Source organism: Ictalurus furcatus, chromosome 19, assembly GCF_023375685.1.
Source record: "Ictalurus furcatus strain D&B chromosome 19, Billie_1.0, whole genome shotgun sequence".
In the NCBI taxonomy this organism is placed as follows: Eukaryota; Metazoa; Chordata; class Actinopteri; order Siluriformes; family Ictaluridae; genus Ictalurus; species Ictalurus furcatus.
Window position 1 is genome coordinate 21,058,607 of NC_071273.1, and position 15,729 is coordinate 21,074,335.

The 15,729-nt window shown below is 41.1% G+C and overlaps 1 protein-coding gene across 1 annotated transcript in view; it reads right to left on the reverse strand.

Annotated features, from left to right (window-relative positions):
• exoc4 (exocyst complex component 4) overlaps window positions 1-15,729 on the reverse strand; it is a 164,116-nt gene that overhangs the window by 49,742 nt on the left and 98,645 nt on the right. The window contains exon 11 of the mRNA XM_053650543.1: window positions 3,452-3,665. Coding sequence (XP_053506518.1) covers window positions 3,452-3,665 — 214 coding nt within the window. The remainder of the gene's footprint in view (window positions 1-3,451; window positions 3,666-15,729) is intronic.

A 15,729-nucleotide genomic window follows, 5' to 3' on the forward strand; every position in this document is an offset into this window, starting at 1 on the left:
AGCACTAGGAACACCAAGCAGATGTAAACAAGAAGCAGATAACCAAGCAACGATGAGAGAGGTGATACAGGTTTAACATGGCCTGGTAGAACAGATATTTTGCATTATAGACTGATGAAAGCAGGCACCAGCACTTTCCTCACAGCTGATGAGAAACATTAAGTAAATAACAAATGTGTGTGTGTGTGTGTATTCATACTCCCACAGTCTTTGTCTGCAGAGTTCCACCCCTGGAGAGCACTACTGTAAGCATCATTGCACTCTTCCATTTGGCCTGGGAGTGATCACAAAGGCAATCCACAATATGCCACAATATGGAGAGGAAACCATGCTCATCTTTAAAATGGCTTCTCGTATAACGGATGATTGTTCGTAGCAACGAGCTACTGAGCCCAGGTCAATCCCATCTTCAAAGCCATGGCCTTTTCCATATGAGAAAACTTGGACTTGGTACTACAATGAACACTGAAGAGTGCTGGGGTTTCATACTTTCTGAATTGAAACAAAACGTATATTACCAACTATATCATTAAAAACCTACAGTAAATTTCAGATGAATTTAGACCAACCGCTTAAATTCTCAAGGTTCAAACTTACACTCTTTTGAAGCCCGGTTTGAAGTTTCCACAGTACGATAACATAGTCGAAAGATATCACGGTTTCACTGCACCACGGTGTTAATCAACCGTTTAAAACGTCTCTTTAAACTTCCTAGTATATATATATATATATATATATATATATATATATATATATATATATATATATATATATAACTAAAAAGATCACATTTTGAGAACAACTTTTTCAAAAAATATCTGTAATTTTTAGTTATTTGCCATGTCATTATAAGCTTAAAAAGAGAGCGAGGCTGTGAGAAAAGGTCACACGCTGAGCCAAAAAAAACAAAACTGCAACTAAGATAATTGTTTGATTTAGCAAGGCCATGTTCTACTGTGTGTTTGACACTCATCATGTCTGATGAAGTCAGGAACATGGTGGTAGCAATGTGACATATTCGAGCTGGTTTGGTTTGGTCTAATCTGGTATTTTCTGGTCCGAGCTGCTTTGGTGTGGTCCGAACTGGTACGGTTTAGTATGAGCTGATTTTATTTGGCCTGACCTGGTATTTTGTTCCCCTGGTCTGAGCTGGTTTGGTCGGGTCCAAACTGGTATTTTCTGGTCTGAGCTGCTTTGGTGTGGTCCGAACTGGTACGGTTTAGTATGAGCTGATTTTATTTGGCCTGACCTGGTATTTTGTTCCCCTGGTCTGAGCTGGTTTGGTCGGGTCCAAACTGGTATTTTCTGGTCTGAGCTGCTTTGGTGTGGTCCGAACTGGTACGGTTTAGTATGAGCTGATTTTATTTGGCCTGACCTGGTATTTTGTTCCCCTGGTCTGAGCTGGTTTGGTCGGGTCCAAACTGGTACGGTTTGGTCTGAGCTGGTTTGATTTGGTCTGAGCTGGTATTTTCTGGGCCGAACTGGTACGGTTTAGTCTGAGCTGGTTTGATTTGGTCTGAGCTGGTATTTTCTGGTCCGAACTGGTACGGTTTAGTCTGAGCTGGTTTGATTTGGTCTGAGCTGGTATTTTCTGGTCCGAACTGGTACGGTTTAGTCTGAGCTGGTTTGATTTGGTCTGAGCTGGTATTTTTTGGCTTGAGCTGGTTTGATTTAATTAGAGCTGGTCTGGTTTAGTACCAGCCAGTTTCTCACAAAAGTATTAGTTATTCCACATATTAAAGTTATTCCACATCTTGGTTACCTGCTATAACAATAAAACTGTTCATTATAGCAAAGAGAAGAAAAAAACTGAACACGTGAAATGGAGAGTAAAGCAGCCATACAGGGATTAAGTCTTTCTGTGGGAAAAACTTTAGGAACTCTTTGGGCATTAGCTTTTATTCAAGAGCTATGAACAGAACTCTCAAAATGTCTTGAAAAGGACAGTGGTACTACTTAAACGTTACGCTACTGTGTGTGTGTGTGAGGCGGGATTTAAACCTAAACAGTGTGAGTCACTATTTAAGTACAGTAAATGCACTATTTTAAGTAACAAATGTTCCCTCGAAACTAGCAGTCAAAACAAAAACACACATCTAGAAGCTAACCCCAAATAGGAGAAAATTAGAAAGACAGTCACACTGCTTAAAGAAAGTAATTCATTACACAGTTATTAAAAAACAGGAGAGCTGCAGCAGCACAAAGAGAAGCGCCAGGCCAGGGATGTGGTATGCAGGAACAGAAGCGTCTTTGAATTGGGGTAATTATAAAAGAAAAAGAGAGCCCAAAACAAAAGAGCGGTTTTATGGAGCGGCCGCTATCTGGAGAGTCGCTCATTAGCCCAGCAGGGTAATTAGCAAGATGCCGCAGTCCTCGTTAAGGAGAAGTCCTAATCGTAAACAAACGATGGTAAACTCCCACCGCGGTCGCTTCTGTAATGAACTGCCAACTGATCTCAAAATGAAAGTGAAGACACAAATACACACACAAAGAGTGCGGGGTAAGTTAGATAAACACGGCTCAGGTTGCATTATGAAGTGACACGATGTCCCATAATGCCTCTTATCTCCATTCTTTTCTCCAATCAAAAGCGTCTGAAGCCAGACTTGCATGGTGGATGGCTACTGAGTCGTTTTAGACAAGAGCATGTAAAAGCAAAAGGAATAAATCAATTCACTGAAGAAATGTTGAGGGAATCTCATGGATGTATTTTAGATTTACCCTGTCGGCAATCACGTCCGTTACAATTTTATGAAGAAACTAAAAAAAAAAATAAACATTTGAAAATGTTTGTGTAGGTATATCCATTTTTACTACGTGCTGAGTTTAGCAACTACAGATGGTAAATGGTCTGCACTTATATAGCGCTTTTATCCAAAGCGCTTTACACTGGTTCTCATTCACCCGTTCACACACACACACACACACACACACAAATGGTAGCAGAGCTGCCATGCAAGGCGCTAACTTGCCATCGGGAGCAACTTGGGGTTCAGCGTCTTGCCCAAGGACACTTCGGTATGTGGAGTCACGTGGGCCGGGAGTCGATCCGCCAACCCTACGATTAGTGGACAACCCGCTCTACCACCTGATCCACAGCCGCCCAACTACAGCAGTCTTCCTGTGTCACAGGAAGTCCCAGACACGAGCTATGTATAATAAAACCAGTAGTTAACTGCTGACCCCAAGTAATCCACTGGGATCAATGTTTATATTCACATGGAGTCCAGGTGAAATCCAGGTGCACGTGCGGTCAGTAAAGTAATTTTACTAGATGTGATGTTTTGATCACAGGCCAGTGTTTTTGTGTTCTGAATGCACACCAAGAGAGAGTACACAAAAAGAGAAAAGGGGGAAATAAATAAATAAATAAATAAATAAATAAATAAATAAATAAATAAAGGAGACAGACAGAAGAAGAGGGAATGGGGATAAAAATATGGAAAGCTACCTGTAGAAGAGGTCTCTGGACACCCAGGTTCTTCATGGTGTCAGCGCTGGCCAGGATCTTGAGAGGATCAGCCACTTTAGTGACGGTTTCGATTTCTTTATTGGTCTCGGTGCGTACTTGGTTCAGAAACAGCTCGTTGATGTAGTAGGTGAGGAAGGTACGGAGCTGGCACTGCTTCCCCGGACCCATGCTCAACTCGATCTCCTGAATGAACCTGTTGAGAGACGGAGACCGGACAGAGTAAGATCCTACAGTAGAACATAAAAACTTCAAGACAGGAAAAGCATATACAAGTCATGCACGGAAAACGCCAGAATCGGCAGTCAGTACGTTTACTCCAGACTCGGAACGCGGCTTAAATTCCCCGTGAAATGATTTGGTCCTGTATTTCCTTTTGAAACAGGAAGTCATCATTTCTGTGTATTGACCGATTTAAACGACAGCCAACAGCATTACACCAAGATACACCGCACCTCCGCCAACTCTAAACAAACGTCATAGTAGCGCAAAGAAACTAGCTAATTACGGAGAACTTACCACGGCGTTCAGCTAGACGACAAGATTGCGTACGTGTTTGAGTCAACGTTGAGTATCATATGCGTCGACAAAGATGGAGAGCAGCATGGTCGTCACCGGGAGACAGAAGAAGTGCTCATGGTGTCACGTTCTTGACCAGTCCGAAGTAGCGACATTTCATTATTGAATAGTTATAAGTCTATAAAATCACGTAACCACATATACCACTTTATTCCTAATGAATAACTCCAACCATTTTTTTCCCCCACCAGGCGATGGTTGGAAAAGGGAACAGTGTATAGGAAGACGTACATTTTTGCTATAGCACAAGACACACCCCTGGGGCGGGACACATACCTTCTAGACATCCATACGATTGTACTGCATTTCGGACAGAATTTCGCAGCCTTTCTGCGACTGCTGCGGCCAAAAAAGACTTTTTTACAAAATTTGCGATGCAACATGCAGCGTTTTTTGTGGAAAATCGCAGCCACACAAAACTGTTTTGCGTGGTCTTTCACAGTGATGTTTGTCTGTAAATGAGACCTTTTAGCTGTACTCATGTTCGTTGCACGTAAAATGAAGATGGCTTCGGCTGAACGCGCGTCGTGATGACGTCGCACGACACGTCTTGGCCCAAATCTTGAGGGGGAAAAAAACAATAACAATCCCATTTTGAAAAATCGCAAGCTCTTCCAAATACTGCCGAGTTTGCATGATTTTGCGTACTTTCTGTGAACGCAATATCGTGAAATCCTGGAGCGACCAGTATTGGTGTCCAGTACACACCATGCTATGAAATTGGAGCCCATACTCGAAAAGACGGGTACAAAAAGCTCCGAAACACCCATTTTGATTTCAGGGCCAGTTTAAAACACGAAGCCAGAAAGCAGTAATGCATGGCTAGGTTTCCAGACCACACAGCACACGCTGCTGCTGTATGAGCATCTGTCACATCTGTCAAAGCTGAAGCCAAACTGGCTGTCAGGTAAGACGTGACAGACTGAGCGTTCATGATTGATTTATGGCATAACATTAGAAATGGAAATTCGCGGAGCTTCAAGTAGTGACACTCAGGCGGCTGAACAGCTCGGTGTAAGGGACGTGGATGAATATTCACCTATGAGACAGTGTTCTTTTAGCGTGCGTGGTTTGGTTTGCACCGACGTGGACGGACATGTCCCTAATCTCAGCACGGTGTGCTGTTAAACAGAGAAATTGCTAAAGGGAAAAGTAGAAAACAAGCTTCGGTCTGGCGCCGGGAAACGGTCGAAAACTCCGTCCCACATGATGGGGCTGCAAGCAACCGGGCATGCAGATAGCACTGAAATGTATCCGAGTCTGTTTATGTATTTATTTATTTACTTACATTTTGGCACGTCTCTAGTGAAGCACATGGGATGAGTATGTAAGTGGATGGAGGGAGGGAGAGAGGAGGTGTAGTTGAGGGAACAAGCCCTCCCACACCAACTGACAGTGGCTATAGATCAGCCAGGAGTACTGATTGATCACCACATACACATAGAGGCTTATACCTTAAACCGCTTCTCTCAGCAACGCTCCAGCCAATTAGCTCAGCCAGTCGAGGATGCTGAGTTCTCTCGGCGTGTGCGCTGCACGAAAACAGCTTAAAAAAAAAAAGAAACGACTTAAAACTTGGCTCACTTCCTTCAGTCCTCAAGAGTAAAACTTTTCCTAAAACGCAATCCCGCCCCAATCAACGCAGGCCATTACCGAGCACGTAAACGCGATCTCGGTCTCCATCTTAATACGGCCAGCAAATGAGAGATCGGCGCAGATGGGTTTGTGTAAATTGGCACGTTATAAGTGCTCCAATGCTGGTGTAAAAAAAAAAAAAAAAAAAAAATGAACCAGTGAAACAGTCAATAAGAACAAATGTCCATCTGCTCAGAAAAAAAAAGCTATTTTTATGATGAGGTGAGCTGCAGTTTGATCAGAAATGGAGCCTTAGTTTCAGTGATGTCCATTAAAGTGGCCTTGAAATCAATATTGGTGTTTCAGGTGCTGCTTTTTTTTTTGTACGAGTGCCTTAGTGTTATGCTAATATACCTTGAAACAATAAAAAAAACTGTTTAGGAGATAGATGTTGTCGTTTTCATTTTTAGTGTATCCTTTCCGGGAAAACCGATGAACCTTTAACGATGAGTTGTGTTGTACTCGTCTCGCATTCATCTAATTAAACGCCCTCTAGAATGTATACGTCCCACCCCGAGGGGCGTGTCTTGCTCTACAAATGGTTGTAGGGTATTCATTTGGAAGAGGGTGGAGTTGGCGGTTATGCGACGTTTCAGAGGAGCGTTTTACCAACCTGAGGCTGTTCAGTGCCTCTTTATACACCGTTTACACAGCTTCGCAATCGGTGAGAGTCAGTGCGGTCATTTTATCTACCACTCAGATGTCTCGCTCTGACGACTTTTCGGCTCTCCGTCACCATCGACGCCTCCTAATCGATCGCGTCTCGTCTTTGTTACCGTACACGATAAACTCCCGTATCTCTAAAATGTTTTCTGGAGCCCTTAGTTAACTTGTTTTTTTTTTTTTAAAGCTGAGTTCCTACAGCAATACTCTATCCCAGGTAATCCAAACAATTATGACTAATATTGCCGAAGCAAGTGATTACCCATCATCATGGCTGAATTCCTTCATCGAATTATCACCTGAATATCATTTGGAAACGTTAAAATCATTAACTACGGCCTCTTATGACTCGCTAATTTGAGAGACCATGATAACTTATGATAATTATCATGATTACACGGCAGCTTGATAAAAAATATAATCGTGAAATCCCTATTACACTTATCAAAACCCCAGGAGCAGAAATATATGTACGGATATATGCCAGTGTCCCTGAACAGTGCCACCGTTTAGGCAATAAAAAAAGATGACTCCATCATCAATCCATCATGTCCATGGCGTAAATGCCCTCTGCCGTATTATTCATCCCTTATGGTGTGTGTACATCCTGCTCTCGCGGCTTTCATCTCTCTTGGTGTTTCTCCAAGATCCCGTCCGTGGCTTCTCTGTTATTATTTTGCTCACATAAATCTTCCTGATCACTCGCATTAGGAGGTAAATACGAGGCGATGGCTGCCTCAGAGGCCCGTCGGCTTTCTCGGGCTAATCAAATTCCGCTCAGCCCGATCTGATTGGAGACGAGCGAGCGCCGCTGCTGCTGCTGCTGCTGCCGCCTCTGCGACAAACGCTGGCGGAGAGAAGCGCCGAACAAAAATATGAAGCGGAAGCAATCAACCATGTTGTCAAGACGTGAGAAGAAGAAAAAAAAAAAAAAAAAGGAAAAAATTATCACCAGAATAATAAGAACAATCGCAGGATTAATGCAGCCAGCGCTCTGTATCCAATAGCAACAAGGACATATGCTGTTTCTGAAAGCACACAGGAGCAAAACAGTGTGATATGGAAATAAGAGTGAAGAGATTTTTCAGCGAAGGTCATCTCAGTTCTGGCAGGGGTTCATTTTAACAGTGTTACAGCGTTAACCTGGTCTGATTGTGACCTCCTTCGTCACACGTTTGTGAATAAACAAAAAATAAGAATAAATAAAAGATAGAAATGGTGCGCATAAGAACGTCTAGGGGTGCTAATAATTCTCACACATGAGAATTAACACACATTTTTGATTAGATTTTTTCTCTTAGAATAAAATGTACTCTAATTAAAACATGCCTTGTAGACATGTTATTTATATATATATATATATATATATATATATATATATATAAAGCATTTTCTCAGGGTGTCTCCATGATAAACCAATAAATACATACATACATTAATTAATAACAATTAAAAAAAAATACTTTTCAAGAGTTTTTTCCACGAGTCTCATGTAATAACTGTTAACCATTTCGTTTAAAATACACCTTCGTGAGAATATTACTCAATTTATAAGTTGATTTAAGTGAATTACGTGTATCAAGTATAAGAATGTGTGAGTGTGTGTTGCAGAATCCAGTCTTGCACACGCTGACGTGTGTTTGAAGGTTTAGACCGAGCGTTCTCTGACATATCAGAAGGAAGAAGCAGAAGAAAAAGAGCAAAGGTAAATCATTCACTAAGCAGGAAGCCCTACTAAGAAATTCCTGCCTTCACAGGTACATGACAGTTACATGACAGTGAGAAGCAGAGCGGATAGAAAACTTGTCCGAATGTATAAGATATGACACGACACGTACTCGTCTTTTAACTCGTCAATTAACCATGCTATAAATGCTTTTTTTTTGTCTTCCTCAGCTAATTAAATATAATTATAAGTGCAATATTGGAGAGCGGAGCTAAATATAGACGATTAACATTAGATATCATTTAGAGGCAGATGATATATAAATATATATTATAACTTGAAGATGTCTCATTATATATATATATATATATATATATATATATATATATATATATATATATATATATATATGATATGATAGAGTAGATGAGCAAAATGTAGTGCATCTCAGGTGCGAAGTGAAGTCCAGAGTTACTGGGAGCTTGGCAACCAGACTCGCTGAATAAATAACATTAGACAGTTAGCAAAGAAATAGGAACCTGTCGTCACATCTATCAGGACACTCGTCTCATTAGCTTCTGCAAAACGTTCCGTAATGGATCAAAACAAATCTGCGAAAGTACAACCTATGTGTGGGGAAACAAACAAACAGAAAAGCTTTTACATGCAATCAGTTACATGGACAAGTAACACTGGAGTTACAAAAGATTAGCATTCGCTAGAGAGTCTGGTAAACATCATCAGTAAACATGACCAAGAACCACCAGCTTTCACAGAAAGAGGCAATTTGATTGACACGGCTAAAGTCTTTTTTTCCCTGTCGCTTATCAGCTTATCAGTTAATTACTTCTTGCTGAAAGTGTGTATACACAGAAATGCATCGAGCCAATCGGACTACAATCTTCAAGATGCTGAAGCTTGCTGCCAGAAAAGTGTCCAAATGATGTCAGACTCGACACTTCGGCCTGTGGGTAGAGGGACTGAGGCTAATGTTCTAAAGGCACTAACATCGATCGACACCTACGGTACTCAGAGAAGTTTATTATAACGTTTATATGACAATATCGTCTCATCATCATATCCCCTTGCTCTTATCCTGTATCAGAAACTTTATTATGATGTATTTAGCTGGTGTTTACGGTAACACGTTTCATGAAAGCTATGTATATATGACACAGGACTACAGTCATATGATTATAATGCACTCATGAAGCATCATGCACACTGTTACAATCGTTTATGAAAAGGCATCACAGTTTAGAGAGTATGCGGTATGTCGTAAAGTTCTGAAGTATGTGTAAAGTTATGTGTACAGTTTTGCAGCATGTCGTGAGGTTTTGCAGCATGTCGTAAAGTTTTGCAGCATGTCGTGAGGTTTTGCAGTAAGTCGTGAGGTTTTGCAGTAAGTCGTGAGGTTTTGCAGCATGTCGTAAAGTTTTGCAGCATGTCGTAAAGTTTTGCAGTAAGTCGTGAGGTTTTGCAGCATGTCGTAAAGTTTTGCAGCATGTCGTGAGGTTTTGCAGCATGTCGTGAGGTTTTGCAGCATGTCGTGAGGTTTTGCAGCATGTCGTGAGGTTTTTCAGTAAGTCGTGAGGTTTTGCAGCATGCCGTAAAGTTTTGCAGCATGTCGTAAAGTTTTGCAGCATGTCGTGAGGTTTTGCAGCATGTCGTGAGGTTTTGCAGTAAGTCGTGAGGTTTTGCAGCATGTCGTGAAGTTTTGCAGCATGTCGTGAGGTTTTGCAGCATGTCGTAAAGTTTTGCAGCATGTCGTGAGGTTTTGCAGCATGTCGTGAGGTTTTGCAGTAAGTCGTGAGGTTTTGCAGCATGTCGTAAAGTTTTGCAGCATGTCATGAGGTTTTGCAGCATGTCGTAAAGTTTTGCAGCATGTCGTGAGGTTTTGCAGCATGTCGTGAGGTTTTGCAGTAAGTCGTGAGGTTTTGCAGCATGTCGTAAAGTTTTGCAGTAAGTCGTGAGGTTTTGCAGCATGTCGTAAAGTTTTGCAGTAAGTCGTGAGGTTTTGCAGCATGTCGTAAAGTTTTGCAGCATGTCGTAAAGTTTTGCAGTATGTTTAATTCAATTCAGTTTTATTTGTATAGCGCTTTTAACAATGGACATTGTCCCAAAGCAGCTTTACAGAAATATATACGTTCAAAATATAGATTTTAAAATGTATGAATTCATCTCTTTTTTTATATGCTGTAAGGTTACGCAGTGTGTTGTAACGTTGTGACATTTAGTAGTATAATTTCATGATATTTGCAGTGGTATAATTTTTAAAGAACGTTACTTATATATTAACAATCCATAATGCATAATAAAATAGCTCTAAAGTGTAATCCACCTGCATATATTGTTATAACGACGTGTATAATGAATACGTTATACCGCCATACGAATGTATTCACAGCTCATTTTAAATATGACCTTCGTAGAAAGTACTACCATGTTTAACTCAAAATCAAATCAATTCTAATCATCAGCTTTCCGTTCATATGATTCAACTGCGTATTTGGATGGTGGTGGGTTCTTTAATCATTTCTTTATTTTCAGTCTGATCTAGCATTTAAAAGATTAACACCCAATTAATAAGATTTATTTTTGCTTTAGAGATTTATCCATATGAAGGAAATCCTGCTTGTAATGTACATTATGAAAGACGAGCTTGTTTTCTGTTCCGTGCAATAAAAGCTGTTTGGTTCCTGAATTGGCTGAATGAATGTGATAAATAATTCTGATTATCATTTAAACTGCGCAGTCTATTTTGTGACAGTTATATCGTTTCACACCACAAGCACAGTCTGTCTCAGCGCCAGCTTCGGCAATTAAAAGGCACCACAGTCCATTTGGTGAGTCAAAGTAAGTTCTTTTCTTTTTTTTTTTTTTTTTTACGTGAAAACAAAGCAAAGCAAAACAAAACCAAAGAAACCCAGGGTGGATTACACAGCCGGACCCTGAGCTCAGTCTCCACGGCGACACCGGTGTGGGCCGTCCCTGTCTGTGAAATCTTAATTAAGTAGCGCTCAAATCTGCTTATCGTATCTGCTTATCTGCAAATCAGCTGTCTCTTTAACCAGCCGTCTTTCACTCAGGATTTAACATCCAAGAAGTTGATCCTAGAAAAATAACGCTCCATTCCCGTTCCCATTCCCGCCCCTCTTCACGGACTGGCCAACGGTTACGCTGTACGAGACAATGCATAACTCAGAGTTAATAAGGAGATTAGGGCACGTAATTAAAAGCCGAGTTCTTTCGGGTACCTCCTGCTGAAACCGAATGGCAACCAAATGGCACCCGTAATTGCTCGTCAAGAGGCAACGTTCATTTGTCCGGCGGATAATGAGCCTGACACGCACACACAGGGCAGAAGAGGCACTCGGTGTGACGGATAAACAAAATGCCCATCTTTTCCCCATGCTGGCGTATGCGCGGTTGCCAGTTTGATCATTTCCACCTACTTATAGCTACACATGATCTGTTTACTGTGCGCAGTGGTGTGAGAAACGTTCCACAAGGTGCCGGGTCAGGGACGGCCCTGTCCCAATCCCTCCGTTTCCCTAGACAGAGTGGAGGAAAGAGGACAAAGTGTACGGTCAATAACTAGAAAGATATAAAGAGAGGGAAATTAAAAGGGAAGTGAAAAAGAGAATGAGAACGGACGGAGAACGAGAGAAAAGGAGAAAAGTACAGAAGGAATCGGAGGAAAAGACAAAGAAAGGAAAAATAAATATGGAACGTGAGACAGGCAGATAGAAAGAAAATTAACGGTAAAACTAGATTTCCTAAAGGGCACGACCTGTGCTGGCATGGAGGTCAAAGAGACAGATAAGCAAAACGAAGAATAGAAAAGGAAGGGAGGGAAGGAAGGAGGGAGGGAGGGAAGGAAGGAGGGAGGGCGGGAGGGAAGGAGGGAGGGAGGGAGGGAAGGAAAGAAAGAAAAATTAAATAAAAAATAGATTTGAGTTTACTAAAATACACACAGCGCTGGCAAGGAGCTAAAAGAGATAGATAAGAGAAAGAAAAATAGAATGAAAAAAGAATAAAAGAAAGCAAGGAATAAGCAAGATGAGGTAAACAAAACAGGAGAAAGAAAGAAAGAAAGAAAGAAAGAAAAAGAAAGTATGAAAGTACGGAAGAAAGAAAGAAAGCAAATAAATGAGAAAGAAAGAAAGAAAAAGAAAGAAAATAAGCAAATACATGTGAGAAAGAAAGAAAGAAAGAAAGAAAGAAAGAAAGAAAATAAGCAAATACATGTGAGAAAGAAAGAAAGAAAGCAAATAAGCAAATATACGTGAGAGAAAGAAAAAGAAAGAAAATAAGCAAATACAGGCGAGAAAGAAGAAAAAGAAAGACAAAAAGACAAAGAAAGCATGAAAGTAAGAAAATAAGCAAATAAATGTGAGAAAGAAGGAAAGAAAGAAGGAAGGAAGGAAAGAAAGAAGGAAAATAAACAAATACATGCGAGAAAGAAGGAAAGAAAGAAAGAATAAATATGGAGTGTGAGACAAGCAGATAGAAAGAAAAATAACAGTAAAACTAGATTCCCTAAAAGGTACGACCTGTGCTGGCATGGAGGTCAAAGAGACAGATGAGCAAAACGAACAACAGAAACAGGAAGAAAGAAAGAAGGAGCAGAGAGAGAAAATGACACTGAAAAAGAGGGAAATCGTGTAGGCAGAAAAACAAAAACGGGAAAGAAAGAAGGAACGACAGTGTTACAGAATAAGAGGAAATGACGAACGTAGAGAAAGGGAGAAAAAACAAAGGCAGGAAAGACAAAGAAATGAGAAGGAAGTAAAAACAAAATAAGGAAGAGGAGAGGAGTGAATGACTGGGAAACACGAGAGAGAGAGAGACAGACAGACAGAGAAAGAGACAGAGAGACAGAAATAGAGAGAGAGAGAGAGAGAGAGAGAGAGAGAGCCCTCAGTGTGACATCATCAATTACCTCAATTCTCACTGAAAAGACTAATCAGCGTGACGACTATCATAATTATTTTAAGGTTTTAAATGTTAATAAGAAATTATAACAACATTGAATTTAAAATATATTTTTCAGTATTTTGAAATGATTTGTGTAATATTATAATTACTGTAATTTTGTTGGGAACCCCTCCCCCCTTCCCCGCCACTTTTTATTTTTAAACAGACTTGAACTACAGGTGAGAGGAGTGTGATATAAAGGTAAGAAAGAGAATAAACTGGCTGTATTTTGGTTTTACTGCCTGTGAGACGTCTCCTGCTCCACAAGCGCTGCTCATCATCATCATCATCAAATTAACCCCTGAGGCAGCAAAAACCCTCTAACTCTTCTGCATGACATGCGTTCTCTCAATCAAGCCCCACTTCTCTCTCTCTCTCACACACACACACACACAGGGTAGTAGTTTATTAGTGGTGCCTGCTTCTGATTGCGCTCGACAGCGTCTAATTAACTGTCATTAGAAAACAGATGTGTGAGCCCAAGGCCTGAGCTGGATTACGGCGTGCAGGCTGTCCTCCACTCTGTGTGTTTCGCATAAACACACTGCCGCACAAAGCCACTTTCACGCTCCTCCTCCTCTACCCCCAAACCAATTACACGCTCAGTAATCAAACCATACATTCAGCATAAATATGTGTATGCATTAGTGAATAGGTGGAGGAGGAAAGAAAAGAGCGAGGGAGGAGAGATGGGGAAAAAGCCTCTGACTCGGACCATCAATAATAAGAGATAAGCATTCTCAGGCTGTCGTTTATGTATCTGACTGACACACTGCAGTGTGGAGGTGTTCAGGGTGTAGGGTCGAGTCGTGGGGATCGACACTGATGTTCATGTGATGTGATTTTGAAAGCACCGAGCTTTAAAGTTCAGATCCCACATCTGGAGTTTGATTGCTCCCAGTAGGGCCAGTGTCGGTGAACAGATCTGAGAGAACAGTTGAAGAGTGAGCCGCATGACCCATACAAAAAGACTTAAGTGTACCCTGCCTGGATTAGTGTTACTGAGACTCACCCCTGGAGCCAGGCCTGGGGGTGCTGACTACAGGCTTAACCGGGCCACTAACGCCACCAGGCGACAGGTATGTGATGGACAATCACACCGCAATGGAACATCCACCAATATCAGTGTTTTCCTGTACATCTGGATAGTTTGTTCACTGAGCAGAAAAGCAAAAGGTCAGTTGGTGGTCAGACTCCGATGTCAACACTACACTCACACGCCTACATTTCGGGATGACACCTAATCAGGTGCTGGGGCCCAAATCAGTGTGTTTAACAAGCCTAATGACACACCTGTCTGCCTCTAGTGAGCCGGAGGAGTGCGTTAACACTGACAGCACCTATCTTAAGACAGCGGTGACGTCCTTACCTGACAGGATGGTGCTGTCGTTAAGGCACGGGGAGGAGGAGTAACCACGACGACAAACTATTTATTTTTGTCTGGGGAGATCAACAGAAAAGTGTGAGAGGATTCTGTGTGTGTGTATATATATATATACACACACACATACACATATGTATATATGTATGCATATGTACAATTTTCCTCATTACTGTATATCTAATCTTGATAACACTTCCTATGAAGGTCATATCTATAATAAACAATGAACATAATCATATCATGCTATAACGCATTCATAATATTAGCTTAATGCTAGTCACGCATGACCGTCTACAGCTGCTGTAACATGAGTCATAGCTCGTGTCCTGGATGTCGCACAACACTGAATGTAACTACAAACGGATAAAAGATCACATTTCGTTCTTTAATACATTTTTTAAACGTGCACTGCAAATAACAGGAATAAAACATGCATAATAAAACGATCGACTTCAGCGTGGATTTATTCCTCGCTTCCAAACAGTACTCGATATACGTCAGATTTAAGAAGTATCCGGCGAGACGGTCAGACTCCATAACGTGTTAGTATTAACGTTTCCGTTCTACTTATTCAACGCCACAGTGCAAAGCTTTCTAAAATGACCTGGAGCGTCGATTCCCGGTTATATAACCGCTCCGGTGGAGTTAAGGTCAGAAAGATGGCCAGCACTAGGCCTCGCACTGACGTTCAGCTTTTAAGTTCTGACCCTCAGCCTCAAACTGCTGAATCGTGCTGAAAAGATGAATTTTCACCAAGACGTTTTGTGCGCGTCGGACGTCGCTCAATCGTTTACATCCTTTAACCCTGGTCTCTAATGGGCTCTAATAGAGAAGGTAGGGATGTAAGAATAGGTCAGGAATGATGGTCTGAATTCTTTTCAGGGTTTTTCTTTTCTCTCTGAACCTGAGGAATGTAGTATCTCTTTGAGAAATAAAGATGGACTCTGGGATAACTACACACGCTGTCGCATTATTATTCTGCTTCTTCAAACACGGACATCTCAAATATGAGACAACACACTACAGTTTTTTAAAAACCACAATAGAATCTCTCGTATACTACGTGGGCACGTTTCTGATTAGCGGACGTTTATTATAACCTTGTTATGTACCACAGTACTGTTGAATTCTCCATTCTGAGTGGTTAGAAGGTGCTGAATGAATTTGTCAGCAGCTCTGGAAAGTTTAATACGTCATCGTTTCCATCAACCCGTGTGGCTGACGCTTCATAAAAAAAAATAAAAAAAAAGAAAGATCTTAAAAACCGTTGATATGTAGAACGTTTTCTGTAAGGAGACAATTTTGGAAGGAGTCTCCAGTGTCAGTGCTTTGGAACACTCTTCTTGTGTCTTA